The 21064-nt window shown below is 41.1% G+C and overlaps 1 protein-coding gene across 1 annotated transcript in view; it reads right to left on the bottom strand.

The window, feature by feature from the left end:
* The window catches only part of myo3a (myosin IIIA), a 404249-nt gene that overhangs the window by 80621 nt on the left and 302564 nt on the right, over positions 1 to 21064 (bottom strand). The window contains exons 25-28 of the mRNA XM_073055309.1: positions 18004 to 18209; positions 13082 to 13193; positions 4889 to 5051; positions 965 to 1045 (exon numbers count right to left, since the gene is read on the bottom strand). Of these exons, the coding sequence (XP_072911410.1) occupies positions 965 to 1045; positions 4889 to 5051; positions 13082 to 13193; positions 18004 to 18209 (562 nt within the window). The remainder of the gene's footprint in view (positions 1 to 964; positions 1046 to 4888; positions 5052 to 13081; positions 13194 to 18003; positions 18210 to 21064) is intronic.

Raw genomic sequence — 21064 nt, 5'->3', positions numbered from 1 at the left:
TAGAGCTTCTTAACAGTTCCTAACATATCTGCCTCTACCACTAGCCCTCACAGTGAGCTCCACACACTTATCTTTTTTTGTGCAAAAAAAATTACTCTAACATTACTCCTATACTTTCCTCCAATCACCTTAAAATTATGCTTCATTGTATTCACTCTTCTGCCCTGGGTAAACGTTTTTGACTGTCTACTCAATCTATGTCTCTTATCATTGTGGACCCCTTTATTGAATCACCCTCTCATCCACCTTTGCCCAAACGAGAAAAGTCCTGACTCATTCAACTTTCCTCATAAAACATGTATTCTAATCCAGACAATATCCTGGTAAATCTCCTCTACATTCTCTCTAAATTTTCCATATGCTTCCAATAATGAGGCAACCAGAATTGAACACAATACTCCAAGTGTAGTCTAACCAGAGTTTTACAGAGCTGCAACATTACCTCATAGTGCTTGAACTCAATCCTCTGAATAATGGAGATCAACATTTCTTATGTCTTCTTAACCATCCTGAAGAAGGGTCTCAGCCTGAAATGTTGACTATCTCTTCATTTCCATAGATTATTCCTGACCTGCTGAGTCTCACCAACATTTTGTGTGTGCTGCTTTGGATTCTAGCATCTGCAGACTTTCTTCTGTTTTATTTTTACCCATCTTATTAACTGGTATAGCAACTTCGAAGGATCTATGGATGTGGACTCCAGGATCCTTCTGTTCCTTTACACTGCTAAGAATCCTGTTATTAATCTTGTACTCTGTCTTCAAGTTCGACCTTCCAAAGTGTATCACTTCACAATTTTCTGGATTAAACTCCATCTGCCACTTCTCAGCCCAGATCTGTATTCTATCAAAGTCCCATTATGTTTGTCCAACAACTCATTTTTCTCTTACTCAAGAGCAGTTTCTGCCCCAAAAACTGATTATACCTGCCTCAGAAATATTAAATTTTATGTAAAATTACTTACCGGCTTGAAGTTTTATTATTGATTCCTCTAGTTCCTGTTTCTCAGCTGCAATGTCCTTCCTCACCTTGTGCCCTCTATATGCTGAGAGAAAGCAACAATTTAGTCTTCCTTCTGAAAAATGTTATTGTTAAAGTGATGAATTCGTTAGCTGTTCACATACACATTAAAGTTCCTTGAATTTTGCTCTCAAGTAATTGATAATGCATTTGATTATTTTAAAATGTGGCTGTAAACTTAGGTTGTAAAATGATGGACCAAATATTTTAGAAATTGACTTTTGTTTGCATCCTTGCAATGTATATACTTGAAATATTCATTTGCCTGTTACTTCCACAGGTGCTGACTGACCTGCTGTATATTTTGTTGCCTGTTTGTTTTGAGCACTCTCACATCAGATAGAGTGCTGCTAGCTTTACTGAGTAAATTTCCCCTTTTCTGGAACTGGCAGAAACCCTTTGCTTCCAATCTTAAAAAAGAAATCCTGTGATTTTCTGAAACTTCATTTTATTTTTACACCATGCTAGTCATTCCATAACTTCTGTAAGAGTGACTCCAAGCATCAGAATAGCTTCATACATTTGTCAACTTCACGTTTTGTACAGAGGGAAACCTCAACTTATGTGGTTTCTCAGGCAGCCTACAGCCTCTACAGCCAATGAAGTACAGCCACTTTTTTAATAGAGGTCCTGCAAATGTGCGATCAGTAGATGTTGAGATAGGCAGCATCTGTGCTAAGAGAAGCAGTTCACATGTTAGGTCAGAGACCACATGTCATAACCTTGAAAAAAAGAAAATAAGTTAGTATTTGTAACAAAATGAAGGTTGGCAAGGGGTGGGTAGAACAAAGGGAGTATCTTTGATAAGGCAAGACCAAATGCATAAATGTTAAGGTCAAAGTAGTTGTTAGATTCATGTTATGTTTCCTTGTATATGTTATGTGTTGTTAATAATAATGTTGTGGAACATGCCTAGTAGGCTAGTATATCTAAGAAGAAAATGAAACACTGATCAAAACTAATGAGAGCCAAAATGGTCAGTTATGACACAGATGGAAAGAAAGAGTGAGTTATCTAAAGTGAAGGGTTCAGTATTGGGTCTGGAATGTTATAACATGCCTAAATGGAAGATGAACTCTTGTTGCCCTAGCTTATGTTCAACCTCATTGTAACTGTCAGAATGCCACAGATAGTAAGCTGGATGGTGAATTAAAGTGGCAGGCAATTGGAGGTTTGGGATTACACGTGCAGTATAAGGCTTAATTTGCATTTGGTTTCTCCATTGGAGCAGAGGCTACAAGGTAAACACTGAATATAGTACATTAGATTGGATGAAATGTGTGTGAACCATTGCTTCACCTGGAAAGGTGAGAAGAAAGAGGTGACAGGACAGGAGCTGTATCTCCTATGAGATGGTGAATGATTTGTGGTGACAGAAGAGTGGTCCAAAGAGAAATCCCTTCAAAATACAGAAAAGGAAGCGAACTGTGAGCCTGGTGCTGGAAAGTTGTTGGAGTTGATTGAAATTGCAAAGGATGATCCTTCTCTCACCATCCTCCGATTTTCAGATTTCAAATGACTAGCTTAATTTGTTTAATTCAGGATAACCTGACAGAGGTAAATAAGATCATGAGTGTCATAGACAAGGTAAAGATCCATAGGAGGAGGTGCTAAATGTAAGATAAATACCAGAGGAGTGAGATTTCAAACAGGCAACAGGGGTAACCTTGTCATGCAAAGGGTCAAAGGGTCGTTTCCCTGCTGAATATAGTGTAGGACAGTGTATGATCTGCATTTTGGTAGAAGAGGAAAAAGGTGTAGATTATTTTCCTAAAAAGAGAAAATTCAAAAATCAGAGTTGCAAATGGATTGGGAGTTCTCGTGTAGGATTCCCTAAAGGTTGACTTGCAGGCTGAGTTGGTGGCAAGGAAGGCAATGTTGGCTTTCAGTTTGAGAGGACGAGAATATAAGAGCGACGGTGTGATTCTGAGGCTTTACAAGGCGTTGGTCAGACTGCCCCTGGAGTATGGTGAGCAGTCTTGGGCCCCTCAACTAAGAAAAGATGCACTGGCATTAGAGGGGGTCCAGAGGAAGTTCACAAAAATGATTTTGGGAATGAAAGAGTGTAAGTATGAGGAGTGTTTGATGGCTCTGCGTCTGTACGCACTAGAGTTTAGAAGTTTGAGGGGGGATCTCATGGAAACCTATCGACCATTGCAAGTCTTAGATAGAATGGATGTGCGGGGATGTGCTAAGGGGACTAAGAAAGTCCTCTTAGAACAGAGATGAGAAGTAATTTCTTTAGCCAGAGGGTGGTTAATTTATGGAATTCATTGCCATGAATGGCTGTGGAGGCCAAGACATTGAGTATATTTAAAGCAGAGGTTGATGGGTTCTTGGTTAGTAAGGGCATCAAAGGTTATGAGGAGAGGGCAGGAGGATGTGGTTGTGAGGGATAATAAATCAGCCCTGATGGAATGGCAGAGCAGACTTGATGGGCTGAATGGCTTAATGCTGCTCCTATATCTTATAGTCTTATCATGTCAACAGGAGCCAAGCATCAGATTCTTATGGCAGTTACATAAAAAAAATGAGTAGTTTTTGAACACTGCTCTGTTTATCTTAAATAAAATATGTTCAGAACAGAGTGCTGAAAAGGTGCAAAAACCATGTAGTGAACTGAAAAGATTGGATTAAATTTGAACGTGATATTTCAGGGGACAAACTAATGAAATCATATGTTATTAAACCTGAAGATGGAATGAAAAAGATAATATGCACTTCAGCAAGAACAATATAAGCTCTCTATATGCTTAATAAATAGAAACAGAATGTCTATCAATACATTTTGGTATTTACAGTGGTATGCAAAAGTTTGGGCACCCCAGTCAAAATTTCTGTTACTGTGAATAGCTAAGCAAGTAAAAGATGATCTGATTTCCAAAAGGAATAAAGTTAAAGATGACACATTTCTTTAATATTTTAAGCAAGATTACTTTTTTTCCATCTCCTACAGTTTCAAAATAACAAAAAAGGAAAAGAACCCGAAGCAAAACTTAGGGCACCCAGCATGGTCAGTACTTAGTAACACACCCTTTGTCAAGTATCACAGCTTGTAAATGCTTTCTGTAGCCAGCTAAGAGTCTTTCAATTCTTGTTTGGGTGATTTTTGCCCATTCTTCCTTGCAAAAGGCTTCTAGTTCTGTGAGATTCTTCAGCCGTCTTGCATGCACTGCTCTTTTGAGGTCTATCCACAGATTTTCAATGATGTTTAGGTCAGGGGACTGTGAGGGCCATGGCAAAACCTTCAGCTTGTGCCTCTTGAGGTAGTCCATTGTGGATTTTGAGGTGTGTTTAGGATCATTATCCTGTTGTAGAAGCCAACTACAACTCTAGTTGTCCAACTCTATACTATTGTATGTTCTTAAATCTACACCAGTCACTGAGGTGGAAGTTGATATAGGCATGGTAAACCTGGTTCCAAATAGCCCAGCAGCATCACACGAGAAACTTGGTGCCTCAAGCTTGTCCCATCATTCAATATGACCACAGCTTTTATGTCTTACATTGCACTGCTGCCACAAAACAGATTTCACAACCCATGTCAATTACAATAAATCTAATTTTGATTCTGATTCTTATCTATGCTGGGTTCAACCCATTTCTTTGCCAGTTTCCCAAAACTCTCAATTCCTCAGACTGAGCCTTTCCTGATTTGACCCGAAAAGAAGAGAGACAGGTACATTAACATCTTTTAAAAGATACATGAATAGGAAGGATTAGGGACATTGGCCAAGTGTGGGCAAATGAGACTTGTTTAATTGGGAATCTTGGTTGGGCATGGACCAGATGGGCCATAGGGTTTGTTTCTGCACTGTATGACTCAGTATTTTGAATACCAGTAAAATGGGAAAAGAGGAGAATTTACCTGACTGAATGGCAACTGCACTCTGCTGCCTCTTCTCTTGCAACCTTCTGTACCTTTTAGCTCCAAGCCAGCCTTTCACGTAGGCCTGCATGAGAACTACACGATCCAGCAGCTCCTTTACCATGAGGTTTAGCTGTTCCACATGGTAGTATTTAAGAAACACCTGAGAGCAAAGAACAAGATGGTGACTAAGTTTGAAAAATTACCGGGATTGAGAAAAAAATTTAAAGATGCTTATTTAATGGAAAGATACTTGTCAACTGCAAATTAAAGTTCTGCATTCTGTTATTGGTTTTCCCTTGTACCACATCAATGTACTTATGTTTTGAAATTATCTCTGTGACTTGGTAGATGTGCCAAAATAAACTAATTACGAATTACATTGAAATACAGTAGGCGATCCAAAGAAATGCAACAAAAGTATGCTTTCAGTCTCGGAAAACTTTTAACTAATTAAACTGAGCTCTTAATTCCAGTTTTATTTAGTTCTTGCCTCTTTATGTTCTCCTACATCACAGACTAACTAGTGGCATTGGTGTTGAATAAGCACTTGAGCAATTATGATAGACTCTGCCCAAAATGGGTTTACCTGAATTCCCTTAAGCTGCCAGCAGCAGAAGCAGTAATGTGGACAAGACTGAACATCACCATCTGCATAATAGCTCAGTGGAGCAGATTGTCAGCTCATTATAAAATCAAAGATATTTCTTTGTTAAAACTAAATGACTGGAATGAAAATCAAGGGGACTTTATAGAAATGGTGAATCTGTTCCACTTGGCCACTGCCTAGTGAAGTTAAAAATTACTCCCAATATGTTTGTTACTTGCTGCCGCAATTAAAAAACAATTGAAATGGTTTCTCATGAACCTTTCTAATTGTGGAGGTAATCAAATATATTTTGTAAAGGCAAGAAGCCTTCAAATTGATGCTGGCCTGTGAGTTATAAAAACTAGATTTGACCATGGGAAATTTATCCAGTGCATGTTTCTGAAATACAGTTTTACTACATTTGTCAGCTCCTTCAGGGGAAATCATGTCCTAATTAAGGAGAGCCAGCATAGCTTCGAGCAGGGCACGTCGTGCCTTACCAGCTTGCTTAAATTTTTGGATGAGGTGACAGGATGACTGATGAAGGTAGGGCTGTGGATGTTGCCCACATGGATGAGTTGTCCAGATGGATTCAGAACTGGCTTGCAAATTGAAGTCAGAGGGTAGTGGTCAAAGAGACATATTCTAACTGGAAGTCTGTGACCAGTGGTGTTCCACAGGGATCAATACCGGCACCTCTGCTGTTTATGACGTTTATAAATGACCTGGATGAAAATATAGGTGGGTGGGTGGGTGGGTTCATAAGTGTATAGATAGTATGAAGATTTGTGGTGTTGTGGATAGCATAGAAGACTGGCAAAGAATACAGTGGGATAAAGATCAGTTGTAGATATAAGCGAAGAGAAAGCAAAAGGAGTTTAACCAGGCCAAATGTGAAGTGCTGCACCTTGATAAGTCAAATGTAAAGAATCAGGACGCTGTTAAGGGCAAGACCATTAACAGTGTTGATGAGCAGAGGGATCTTGGAGTCCAAGTTCATAGCTCCCTGAAAGTGGCAACACAGGTTGGAAGGGTAGTTATGGCACGCTTGCTTTTATTAGTTTAGGCACTGAGTTCAAAAACCAGGAAGTTACGTTGCAGCTTTATAAAACTCTAGTTAGGCCCTATCTGGAGTAGTGCATACAGTTCTGGTCGCCTCATTATAAGAAGAATGTTGAGGCTTTGGAGAGGGTGCAGTAGAGGTTTACCAGGATGTTGTCTGAGATAGATAGATAGATAGATAGATAGATACTTTATTCATCCCCATGGGGAAATTCAACATTTTTCCAATGTCCCATACACTTATTGTAGCAAAACTAATTACATACAATACTTAACTCAGTATAATATGATATGCATCTAAAATCACCCTCTCAAAAAGCATTAATAAATAGCTTTTAAAAAGTTCTTAAATAGTTTACTAAAATACATTGAATGGTAACTTAAGCTCAGTCCTGACCCCAGCACTTTAACATATCCTACCCCTGGCATTTGAATTGCAAAGCCGAATGGCATTGGGGAGTAATGATCTCTTCATCCTGTCTGAGGAGCATTGCATCGATAGCAACCTGCCGCTGAAGCTGCTTCTCTGCCTCTGGATGGTGCTATGCAGAGGATGTTCAGGGTTTTCCATAATTGACCGTAGCCTACTCAGCGCCCTTCGCTCTGCTACCGATGTTATACTCTCCAGTTCTGTGCCCACGACAGAGCCCGCCTTCCTTACCAGCTTATTAAGAAGTGAGGCGTCCCTCTTCTTAATGCTGCCTCCCCAACACGCCACCACAAAGAAGAGGGCGCTCTCCACAACTGACCTATAGAACATCTTCAGCATCTCACTACAAACATTGAATGACGCCAACCTTCTAAGGAAGTACAGTCGACTCTGTGCCTTCCTGCACAAGGCATCTGTGTTGGCAGTCCAGTCTAGCTTCTCGTCTAACTGTACTCCCAGATACTTGTAGGTATTAACCTGCTCCACACATTCTCCATTAATGATCACTGGCTCCATATGAGGCCTAGATCTCCTAAAGTCCACCACCATCTCCTTGGTCTTGGTGATATTGAGACGCAGGTAATTTGAGTTGCACCATATCACAAAGTCCTGTATCAGTTTCCTATACTCTTCCTCCTGTCCATTCCTGACACACCCCACTATGGCCGTGTCATCAGCGAACTTCTGCGCATGGCAGGACTCCGAGTTATATTGGAAGTCTGATGTGTACAGGGTGAACAGGACCGGAGAGAGCACGGTCCCCTGCGGCGCTCCTGTGCTGCTGACCACCGTGTCAGACCTACAGTCTCCCAACCGCACATACTGAGGTCTATCTGTCAAGTAGTCCACTATCCAAGCCACCATGTGAGAGTCTACTCCCATCTCCGTTAGTTTGTGCCTTAAGATCCTGGGCTGGATGGTGTTAAAGGCACTAGAGAAGTCCAGGAATGTAATCCTCACAGCACCACTGACCCCATCCAGGTGAGAGAGGGATTTGTGCAGCAAATACGTGATAACATCCTCCACTCCCACCTTCTCCTGATATGCAAACTGAAGAGGATCCCGGGCGTGCCTGGTTTGTAGCCTCAGATTCTGTATTATCAGCCGTTCCATGGTCTTCATCACGTGCGACATCAAGGCAACAGGTCTGAAGTCATTCTGGATTAGAAGACGTGTTTTAATGGAAGATTGAACAAAGTTGGGTTGTTTTCCTTGGAGCAGTGGAGGCTGAGGGGAGATCTGAGGTTTTAAAGAATACGCAAGGCATAGAGAGATAAACGCATCTTTTTTTCCTGGGCTGAAAGGTCTATTACCAGAGGACATGCATTTAAGGTGAGATGGGGGTAGTTTCAAAGGAGATGTAAGGTGCAAGTTTTTTACACAGAGAATGATGAGTGCCTAGAATGCACTGCCAGTGGTGTGGCTATTGCAGAATCAGAAACAGCATCTGATCTAGGTTTAATATCACCGGCATATATCATGAAATTTGTCGTCTTTGTGCCAGCAGTACAGTGCATTTTTTAATTGTAGAAAAAATGTGAATTACAGTAAGAATATATATATATATAAAATAGTTAAATTAAATAAGTAGTGCAAAAAATCAAAATAAAAAAGTAGAGAGGTAGTGTTCATGGGTTCAATGTCCATTCAGAAATCAGATGGCAGAGGAGAAGAAGCTGTTCCTAGATCGTTGTGTGCGCACCTTCAGACTTTTGTACTTCCTTCTTGATGGTAGCAATGAGAACAAGACATGGCCTGGGTGATGTGGGTACTTAATGATGGATGCCACCCTTTTGAGGCACTGCTCCTTGAAGATGTCCTGGATGCTGGTGGGGCTAGTGCCCATTTTGGAGCTAACTGAGATTACAACTCTCTGCAGCTTATTTCAATCCTGTGCAGTAGCCCCCAACCTCATACCAGCCTGTTAGATTGCTCTCCACTGTACATCTGTAGAAATTTGCATGTGTCTTTGGTGACAGACCAAATCTCCTCAAACTCCTAATGAAATATAGCCACGGCTGTGCCTGCTTTGTACCTGCATTGATATGTTGGGCCCAGAATAGATCCTCAGAGATGTTGACACCCAGGAACGTGAAATTACTCACTCTTTCCATTTCTGATCCCTCTATGTGTGTTCCTTCATCTTATCCTTTCTGAAGTCCACAATTAGTTCTGTGGTCTTACTGACACTGAATGCAATGTTTTACTGCAACACCACTCAACTAGCTGATCTGTCTTGCTCCTGTATGCCCTCTTGTTATCATCTGAAATTCTGCCAACAACAGTTGTGTTGTCAGAAATTTATAGATGGCATTTGAGCATAAGGGACTTTTAACAGCTGTTTAGATAGGCACATGAATGTGAGAAAATGGAAGGATATGGACATTGTGTAGGTAGAAGAGATTAGTTTAGTTGGCTATTTATTAGTTGGCTATTATTAATTTAATTGATTCGGGAAAATATTCTGGGCCAAAGGGGCTGTTTCTGTCCTGTACTGTTCTATGTTCAATCCACATTGCTTTGGGATTGGGATTATTACCCAATGTGAAAACTCTTGTATTATCCTACTCTGTCTACAATCACATTGTCTATAGTACCTTGATGATCACTAAAGTCTCCTCTTAGAGAAAGGCAAACAGATGGTGATGTGGTACATCCTGATTTGGAACCACTCTGGTTTGTCACCCCCCATAAACGATTACAATACACAGGACAGCCTTGTGTTAACAAACTCTCTTTTTGGTTTCCAGATTGTCTTTTTCTGAAACTTAAGGCTGAAGTCTAGGCTTTTAATTTTACATTGGAAGGAGATTTGCTCTGCTCCTATCCCTACTTTACAATGCAACTCAAAAATAACTTTTGCTACTTAAGGAGGACTACATGTATCATTTTTTTAGAACGATAAGCCATTTGGGACTGAAACTGATTCTGGGAAATTGGCAGTGAGGTTGAGGGGGCAGAAATGAGAGATATTTGGAAGTCTGATGAGGACCTGGCTTTGGAGGGGGTGCGGGGTGTGCATACGATATCAGGTCCAGTCAGTGATGGGTGATGTTGAAATATGTAAAATCCTATAGTCACACAACTCACCTGGCTTTAACCTCGTTTGGCAGGATGATGGCCACCACTAAAGAATTTCAAGAAGGAACAAAGTTGGGAGCGGGAATTGGTCGAAAATAGTGAGCATTATAAATGGGTAACAGAATCAAAGAGAGACAATAAAAAGGGTCCAAAATAGAAAAAAAATTCCAATGTCAACATTGATGGTGATATATCTAAATGTTTGCAACTCTTGCAAAAATGTAGATAACTCAATGGCATGAATAGAACTTATTAGGTATGATCAAACTGGCATGAAGAAATTATAGGAACACTGAAACTGGGAGATTAATGTGCAAGTACATTTGATCCTGAGGAAGAATAGACAGAAAGGAATAGGAGGTGGCAGAGTAGTATGGTGATAATGTGTGATCTTTAGCTTGACAAAATATGATGTAGAATTTGAATCTATTTGGGTCAAACTAAGAAACAGCAAAGTGCAAAAAACATTTGAAGGAATTATATACAGGCCCCCAAATGTCAGTTGTGAATTTGGATAAAGTACGAAACTGGAAATCAATGGTGTCACTGAAAGCCAACATTCATGAGCCACAAACAATCAGAAAAGAAAATGCCATGTTAGAGCAAAAATTGATTAGAGAGCTTAAAGTAAAAGAACCCTTAGGCACAAGTGATCATAATATGATCGAATTCACCCTGAAATTTGAGGAGTAGCTAAAGTCAGATGCATCAGTATTACAGTGGAGTAAAGTAGATTACAGACACTTGAGAAAGGAGTTGGCCAGAATTGATTGGAAAAGAACACAGCCAGGGATGGTGGCAGAGCAGCCATGACTGGAATATCTGGATATATACATCCCAAAGAGGAAGTATTCTAAAAGAAAGAAGACACAACCATGGCTAACAAGAGAAGTCAAAGTCAACATAAAAGACAAAGAGAGGCCATTTAACAAAGCAAAAATTACTGGGAAATTAGAAAATCCAGAAGCTTTTAAAAATCAACAGAAGGCAACTAAAAAGTTAAGAAGGTAAAGTTGGAATATTAAAGTAAGCTAGCCAATAAATAGATACATAAAGTGTAAAATAGAGGTGAGAGTGGATATTGGACCGCTGGAAAACAATGCTGGAGAGATAGTAATGGGGGACAAGGAAAAAACAGATGAACTGTGGAAGACACTAGCAGTATGGTGAAAGTTCCAGGTGTCAAGGGTCATGAGGTGTGTGAAGCCACCATTATTGAAGGTTCTTGGGAAACTGAAAAATCTGAAGGTAGATAAGTCACCTGGACCAGATGGTTTACACTCCAAGGTTCAGAAATAGGTGACTGAAGAGATCATGGAGACATTAGTAATGATCTATCAGGAATTACTAGATTCTGGAATGGTTCTGGAAGACTGGAAAATTGCAAATGTCATTCCACTCTTCAAGAAGGGAGAAAGGCAGAACAAAGGGAATTTTAGGTCAGATAGTTTGATCTCAGTGGTTAGGAAGATGTTGGAGTCGATTATTAAGGATGAGCTGTCAGGGTACTTGGAGGCACATGGTAAAACAGGCCATTGTCAGCATGGTTTCCTCAAGGGAAACCTGTTGGAATTCTTTGAAGAAATAACAAGCAGAATAGACACAAGAAAATTAGTTGATGTTATGTACTGGGATTTTCAGAAGGCCTTCGACTTCTGGTGCCACTCATGAGTCTGCTTAACAAGCTACAAGCCCATGGTGTTACAGGAAAGATTGTAGTATGGATAAAGTAGTGGCTGATTGGCAGGAGGCAAAGAGTGGGAATAAAGGGAGCTTTTCATGGTTGGCTGCCAGTGACTAGTGGTGTTCCACAGTGGTCTGTGTTGGGACCGATTCTTTTTACATTATATATGAATGAATTAGAGATAGGTGGAGGGACAGTTAGTTTTGAGGAAGTAGAGAAGGTACAGAAGGACTTAGACAGAAAATGGGAAATAAATGGCAGATGGAATACAGTGTTGGGAAGTGCATGGTGATGCACTTTGGTAGAAGAAGCAAAAGGGTTGACTATTTATTAAATGGAGAGAAAATACAAAAATCTGGGGTGCAAAGGGACTTGGGACTCCTTGCGCAGGATTCCCTAAATGTTAATTTTTAGGTTGCATCTATGGTGAGGAAGGCAAATGCAATGTTAGTATTCATTTCAAGAGAACTAGAATATAGAAGCAAGGATGTAATGTCGGGACTTTATAAAGCCCTGGCGAAGCCTCACTTGGAGTATTGTGAGCAGTTTTGGGCTGCTTATCTTAGAAAGGATGTGCTGAAACTGGAGAGGGTTCAAAGGAGGTTCATGAAAATGATTCCAGGATTGAATGGTTTGTCATGTGAAGAGTGTTTGATAGCTTTGGGCTTGTATTCATTAGAATTCAAAAGAATGAGGGGTGACCTCTGGGTTGTAACTGGTGGCACAAATGTTTTTCAAGGCTCACCTTGATAATAAATTTACTTTGAACTCTAAACCTTGAATGGGTTGTCTTGAAATAGGAAATATGGTCTTTAAATAAGAATTTGTCCACCCCCGATGGGGATGAGAGGAAATTTGGACGTTGACAGGCTGGGGAAACATTGAATTTCTTTCTTCTACAGATGTGAACGCTCAGTGGTTGAGGCAGAGATTGAAGGATTTTTTATATTAAGTAAATTAAGGGACTATAGGGTTAATACTGTAAAGCGGCACTGAGGTCAATGATCATCCATAATCATATTGATCGGTGGAACAGGCACATCATCACCTGATAATCTATCCTGTTATGATCTCGCACTTCAGTGTTTACCTGCAGTGCTCTTTCTTGGTACCTGTTACACTTTATTCTGGGTTATTATTGTTTTACCTCAATGTAATAATTTGATCTGTATAAACAGTATGCATTACAAGCTTATCTGTATATTTGTGACAAAATATACAAATACCTGTACCAAATGGTCTATTTCTGATTCTGTTTCTATGTTCTTATAATTGAAGACTTTTGAGTCAAAAATTATGCATGCATCAGAATGAATAGGCAGAAAATAATATGAATGAATCACCTACTTTGGTCTTCCCTATGACCCAGTTGGTAAGTTTAACCTTTTTCAAAATGACAATGCACATCTCAGGATTTACTGGAGGTTCTTCAGTTGACTTGAATGCAAGAAGGTAGTATCTATAAACAAGCAGAATGAACAGCAAAACAGAAATACCGTACATCTGCAAATTTTAGATCAGAGTTAAGAACTAAATTCTACCAAATCACAATTGATCTCAGAAATTTCCCATCCATGAATATAAGGGAAGGAATATTGCAGGAAAGAAGCTGGGTCAGTGCGTTGCCCTGAAGCCATGACATCGTGCGTACAGTTGCCCGCTCATGTATTCTGTCTGCCATATACTGGGCTAGGTTACAGATGTGGCTTTCCTCTTCCATTCAGAATTATGCCTGGCATGAGAGTGTATTCCACTTAATTCTCATCTACTGCTTCCATACCATTCAAAAGCAAGACAAGCTACACAGAGGAAAAAGTATGAGCTCCTTGACGATATCCTGAACTTAGTGTTACAAGATGCTCCCAACCGCAACAGCTTCCGGGATTTAGACTCTCTAACTCTCCAGAGTATGGATAGCTGACCCTTTAATGGTTCAGGATGGTCCTGCTAATTGGTGATCATGTTTTGGGGGGCAAGAATTGAGTAGTTAAGGAGCTGCTGAACTGAGGTTTGGTGTTCAATTGGAAGTGTACTATGACTTTGTCTAGTGCTTGTCTTTTGCTCAGATCCATTTTGATACCGTGTCTTGATCCTTGCTTCAGATACACTAGCATCTGTGTAATAAGACCTTTGACAAAGGAGCAGAATTAGGCCATTCAGCCCATTGAGTCTGGTTTGCCATTCCATCATTCTGATCCCTGATCCAACTCAACTCCATACATTTTCCTTCTCACTATATCCTTTGATATCCTGATTGATCAGGAAACGATCAACTTCCGCCTTAAATATATGCACGGATTTGACCTCCACAGCAGTCTGTGGCAGAGCATTTCACAGATTCACCACTCCCTGGCTAAAAAAATTTCTCCTTACCTCTGTTCTAAAGAGTCACTCCTCAGTTTTGAGGCTGTGCCCTCCAATTCTGGATACCCCCACCATAGGAAATATCCTCTCCACATCCACCCATCCAGTCCTTTCAACATTCGGTAGGTTTCAATGAGATTCCTCTGCATTCTTCTAAATTCCAGTGAGTATAGGCCCAAAGCTGCCAAACGCTCCTCATATGTTAACCCTATCATTCCCGGAATCATACTCGTGAACCTCCTCTGGACTCTCCAATGCCAACACATCCTTTCTGAGATATGGGGCCCAAAACTGTTGACAATACTCCAAGTGTGAACTGACTAGTGTCTTTTAAAGGCTCAGCATTATCTCCTTACGTTTATATTCTACTCCCTTTGAAATGAATGCCAGCTAAAGGGGGTGGAGCTTAAGAGACAATGGCGCCTAACGGCGATTCCTTTGTTTGTATCTTAGGAAACAGCTCTACTTCTATCTTTAATATCTCTATTTTTCCCTTTCAAGGTTCTTTTGAAGACCCTGACCTGACTTTGGTTCTTTGTGGGAGTGGGACCCGCTCTCGGGTCGTTATTTGATATATTAAGGACGCGGCCTAGATGATTAGCTCGTCTTTGGAGTTTTGGGATTTTGTGGCTCTGGAGGTGGGCAGGCTTGAGGTCGGTGCCTCTGCAGGAAATCGGTGTGTCATGGGAGACAGAAGATCGATAGCAGCGAGCTGGCTGCTGGCTGTGTGCCCAGAGACTTGAGCCCTTTGGACACAGAGTTTGGAAAAAGCGACGCAATGGACTTTTAACGTTGTAAATCAGTGAGTTGTTTGCTATATCTCCTCTCTTGCTGTGAAATGGGAACATCTCTTTTTCCCTTATTAGGGAGAGAGAGAGCCTGTGCTATGTTGAATTACCGGGTGAACGAGTAGTTTTCAGGGTACTGCAAGTCTGTGTCTTTATTGATACTTTGCTACATGCTTGAGTGCTCGATGGGGGGTGCCAATGTCTTTGTGCTGGTGCTTACGTGCGGGAGGGGGAAGCTGGAGGGGGGGCTTTGGGGCTCTAACAGCTAACTGTCATTCATTCTTTGGGGCATCCCTCTGTTTTCGTGGATGGTTGTGAAGAAAAACAATTTCAGGATATATATTGTATACACTGCTCTGACATTAAATGTGCCTTTGAAACATTGCATTTGCCATTTTTACCACAGACTCAGTCTGTAAATTAACCTTCTGGGAGTCTTGCACGAGGACTCCCAAGTCCCTCTGCACTTCTGATGTTTGAACCTTCTCCCCATTTAGATAATAGTCCACACTATTGTTCCTTATAGCAAAATGTATTATCATACATTCCCAACACTGTATTCCATCTGCCTCTGTTTTGCCTATTCTTCCAATTTGTCCTGCTGCAATCACATTTCTTCCTCAGCACTACCTACCCCTCCACCTATCTTTGTATCATCCACAAAGCGATCAATTCCATTATCTAAATCATTGATAAACAATGTGAAAAACAGCGGTCCCAATACTGACCCCTGAGGAACTAGTTACTGGCAGCCAATCAGAAAAGGCCCCTTTTATTCCTACTCACTGCCTCCTGCCTGTCAGCCATTCCGCCATCCATGCCAGTATCTTTCCTGTAACGCCATAGGATCTTGTCTTGTTAAGCAGCCTCATGTGTGGCACTATATCAAATGCCTCTGAAAATCCAAGTAAAGGACATCCACTACCTCTCCTTTGTCCACCCTGCTTGTTACATCCTTGAAGAGCTCAAACAGATTTGTCAGGCAAGATTTCCCTTCACAGAAACCATGTTGACTTTGACATATTTTATCATTAATCTCTAAGTACCTCAAAAACTCATCCTTAATAATAGACTGCAAATCATTCTCATCAAGGACTTTTGTCACAGTACGATTGAGCCAACGTGGACCCAGAGGGATATCAGGAATCTTTCGTCTGCCGTGGCCAGCCATAATGAAAGGATTTCCAGACAAGACCTGGAGATTCACAACCTCCAGGGAGCCATTCCTCAGCTTTCACAGGGAGGAAGCCAGGGTCGCTTGGGAGAGCCAGTAGGTTGCTCTGCAGAGCTGGTACATCTTCCAACCCCGGCTTCCCTACCCATGTTCATTAGTGATTGAACTCCAGCTGTCCTGGTTCCTTTCAGAGCATGGAAAAGTGGTCTTCATTATCTCTTTCCTGACTGGAAGAACCTGGGCTCGGCCTGCCATGCGTCGGGAATATAGATCAATGATTTGCGCGGATTTGAAAGAATACATGGCCACCATGAGGAAGGTGTTTCATCACCCCGCCAGAGCCAGCCGAGCCTCAGCGCCTGATGAAGATTTGCCAGTGGGGGGGGGGGGGGGGGGAGAGGTGTTGATAAGGTCAGCGACCAATTATGTGATTCAATTTTGAACCTTGGCCCAGGAGAGTGGTTAGAACGGGAAGGCGTTGGCCAAGCTATACTGCCACAGACTCCAAGATGAACTGAAGGATGCTCCCACTTTGGGAGAGCCTGCAGAGAATTTAGAGGTTCTAAATATAGCAGCGAGAGTTGAGCCAGTCCTTGCCCACAACTGTCTTGGATGGTCGCTGCTATATTGTGGGCAGAGCCAGCAATAGACTGGTTTTGCAGATGAGGATAGGGGATCATGTGGAACACACTAGTTTCTACATCATTGACTCTCCACTCATACTTCTGAACCTCAAGTACCCTTGGCTATCTCTACATAACCCAGCTGTGGACTTGCTTGGTCCAGTCATTGTAAGAGGGTTTGTTTGCGACATTGTGTTCTGACACCCAGACTCTTTTGTGACTAACGACCAATAAGGAGACAGCCTTAAGTCCGGGGTAACCTGAGACCTTCTGGAGATCTAATCCTGCTCTCAGGCACGGACAAACCAGTTCCAGTCAACATGACTGTGTGAGTCCCGACACTCTCTAGTCAGGAGAGGTCCAAGGAATGTCCACTTTGACCACTTCACACCAGAATGGGTTATTTTTGTTCTGATTGTGACTCATTGTTGTAAAACTTATGTGTAATATATGTTTAGTTTATGCTTGTTTTGTGCATGCTGTGACTTTGATCTATGTGTCTGTGATGCTGCTGTAAGTTTTTCATTGCATAAATGTATTTGTGTGTATGACAATAAACTCGACTTTCACTTTGACAATGGTTTCAGATTTCTGAATCCACAATATCCTCTATCTCCATTGGCACCATCTTTTTGGGAGACCCGTTTCTTCGAGACGGATAGCAAGCAACGTTCGGAAGGTGGTGCGTGAGGGCCGAGGGCCCAGTACGTGAGTGACAGAGAAGTTCAAGATGAGCTCCAACTTGTGCACATTTGACTGTTTAATTAAAATGGGCCCTTTTCTTTTTGGTTTTCTTTACTAACCTTTTGGTCAAGTTCAGATTCATAAATATAATTCCTTTAATCGTTTGCAGTCTACTGTCTGTTATTTTGTGGCACTAATTTATAACAGGGTAACAAATTACACAGCCCCCGCACAAACCAGGGTTTGGGGTGGGAGAGTCATCTTAATCTCACGGGTTTGGCGGGACAGGAAAGTGTTTTCCCTAGACTTGCACAGCCAAGTAAAGCAGTGGGTTGCATTTTCTTTTCTTGATGACATAGGTGGGCTCTTGCTTGGTGTATGGAATTGTTCTAAAATCCTAAATAAGCCACAGGAAGAAATCCCACCTCCATTATCATGGGATGTTTTCAGAAAAAGATTTGATGTATCAAATTGCTTATGAAAACTAGGTTTCAATCAATAAATGAAGCTTTAACCAAAATAAAACACAGAAATGTGTCAGACATGTCAATCACATCCAGATTAGCTTCCTCATGCCAATGTTTCAGCTGCCACCTGGTTCTGCTGACACTTAGGTCACAGAGTTGCATTGCTTACCTCTCAATGAAATTTGCAAAGAGAATGCGGTGTGAAAATCCTTGTCTACGGATTCGGGCAGTTTCCAGAACACCCGTGTATCGGAGCTGCACCAACACCTTTTCTTGATCAAACTTCTTGGCCTGGCGATCATTGTTTGGTTTGATGCAACGCACAAAATGAGGCAACCCACTCACCATCTTGGAGAGGAGATCCATGAGCGAATACTGAAATTCAAACAGACATCAGCCACAGAACCAGTGCAATATACATAAACCTTTTGGTTCACAATCACTTTTACTAAGAATTTTGATTACTTAACATTGGCATCGCAGGGTCCTTTACAATCAACCCAATAGACAGGCAGAGGGACTAAATGCCATTTCAAAAAATCCTCCTCTGATAATCCAGCATTTACTAATATCAGCATCAAGGTATCACCTCTGATTGTGTACTGGAGCCCTGGGTTAGAAAATGCACCCAGATCTCACTAATTTAAGGGTAAGACTGCCAACCATCATAAAATACACTTTCAGATTGCAAATTTTGCTCAATATATTCTAACTTTGTTTTTATCTAAAGTTAGATGAACATATAATTTCATTAAACGTAATAATAATACAGTAGGTATTGTTTTGTAGGTTGAAATACTAAGAAGATGGGCTTTAGAAACCATTAACCAGAAATAGCAGTTCCATTTTTAGTCTGTGGTTATTAGTTAGATCATTAGGTTTGCTTAGGATGCTTTGAGAGTAAAAAAGAAACATGAATTGCAAACTTATGCTGTACTTTTATAAAGCTGGTGACACAGGGATACGTGCTGCCAAGGGAGATGGCAGATTAGCTATGATGGCAATGCTTAAGAGATACCAATGCAGATGTACTTCACTGTATATTTTGATGTTTCTATGCACATGTGACAAATAAAATTAAACTTTCTCTTTACAGACACATGAACTGGGAGAGAGGGACTATGTACCATGTGTGGGCAGAGGAGCTTAGTTTAGATTGTCGTCATGGTCAGTTCAGACTCTCTGGGCTGAAGGGTTGTTCCTGTGCTGTATTGTTCTATGTTCTAGATCAGACAAGCCATACCGGTAGTCATTCAGAATATAACAGACTATCAGTGACTTGGTTTTGTGCAATGAGGAAGTTAAAAAATAACATTTCTGCTGTGAGTAGCCCTTCAGAGAAGAGTGAGAAGAAGATTCTCCATAGGATGGAGAATAACTGTGACCATAATGTGATAAAGAGAGAATAAAGGGGTGTCATTGTAGAGTAGGGGTTAGTGCGATGCTAATACAGCTTGGGACGTCGGAGTTCGGAATTCAAGGATTTTGCCTGTAAGGATTTTGTACGTTCTCCCTGTCAACGCGTGGGATTCCTCCAGGTAGTCCGGTTTCCTTCCACAGTACAAAGACCATAAAGCCATTAGACACAGGAGAATCAGGCCATTTTGCTCATTCAGTCTGCTCCACCATTCCATCATGACTGATTTATTATTCCTCTCAACCTCATTCTCCTCCCTTCTCCAGTAACTTTGACACCCTGACTAATCAAGAATCTATCAACCTCTACTTTAAATATACTCAATGACTTGGCCTCTACACCCATAAGTGACAATGATTTCCACAGATACACCAGCCTTTTGCTAAAGAACTTCCACCTCAACTCTGTTCTAAATGGGCACTCCTCTGTCTGAGGCTGTTCCTTCTAGTCCCAGACTTCTCCACTAAGAAAACATTCTCTCTGCATCCACTTTATCTAGGCCTTTGAATCATCAATAGGTTTCAATGAGATCTCCCTTCATTCTTCTAAACTCCAGATAGTATAGTCCTAAGTCCATCAAACTCACCTCCTATGTTAACCGCTTTGCTCCCAGAATCATTCACAAGAACCTCCTCTGGACGCTCTCTAATGCTAGCACATTTTTCTTAGATAAGGGACCCAAAAACTCCTCAATACTCCATGTGTGGTCTGACCAATGTCTTATAAAGCCACAGCATTACATCCTTACTCTTGTATTCTAGTCCCCTCGAAATGAATGCTAACATTGAATTTGCCTTCCTTACCACCAATTTAACCTGCAAGTTAGCCTTTCGAAAATCCAGCACAAGGACTCCCAGCTACTTCGGTACCACTGCTTTTTTAATTCTCTCCCCATGTAAAAAATATTCTTTGCCTTTATTCCTTTTACCAAAGTGTATGTCCCCGAACTTCCCTACGCTGTACTCCATCTGCCACTTATTTGCCCATTCTGTCTAAATCCTTCTGCAGACTCCCTGTTCCTCAACACTGCATGTTTCTCCACTTATTTTTGTATTGTCTGCAAACCTGACCACAAAAACATCAAATCCATCTTTGAAGTCGGTGATCTATAACTTGAAAAGGAGCGGTTCCAATACTGACCCATGTGGAACACCATTAGTTATTGGTAGCAAACTAGAATACACTGTTGGAGTTCTTTAAGGAAATAACAGGCAAGATACACAAAGGGGAGTCAGCAGATGGTTTTACCTGGATTTTCAGAAAGCCTTTGACAAGGTGCAGCACATGAGGCTGCTTAACAAGATAAGAGCCCATGGAATTCCCTTTATTCCCATTCTTTGTGTTCTGCCAGTTAGCCAATTTTCAAAGTTCAATGTAATTTATTATCAAATTACATATATGGCACCATATACAAGACTGAGATTCACTTTCTTGTGGGCAATCACAGTAAATACAAGAAACATGGCAGTATCAATGAAAAAACCACACCCAACAGGACGGAGTACAGACAACAACCAAGGAGCAAAAAAACCCTCCAAACTGTGCAAATACAAAAAAGAGAGAAAAAAAACCCAATAGTAATGATAAATAAATAAGCAATAGATATCAAGAACATGAGCTGAAGAGTCCTTCAAAATGAGTCCAAAGGATGTGGCAACAGTTCAGGGATGGGGCAAGTGAGGTTGAGTGAAATGATCCCCTCTGGTTCAAGAGCCTGATGGTTGAGGGGTAATAATTGTTCCCATATGTGGTAGGATGGATCCTGAGGCTTCTTCCTGAAGGCAGCAGTGGAGAAGAGAGCATGGCCTGGATG

This window comes from Hemitrygon akajei, chromosome 8, assembly GCF_048418815.1.
Source record: "Hemitrygon akajei chromosome 8, sHemAka1.3, whole genome shotgun sequence".
NCBI lineage: Eukaryota > Metazoa > Chordata > Chondrichthyes > Myliobatiformes > Dasyatidae > Hemitrygon > Hemitrygon akajei.
This window is presented reverse-complemented; position numbering and strand designations above follow the sequence as displayed.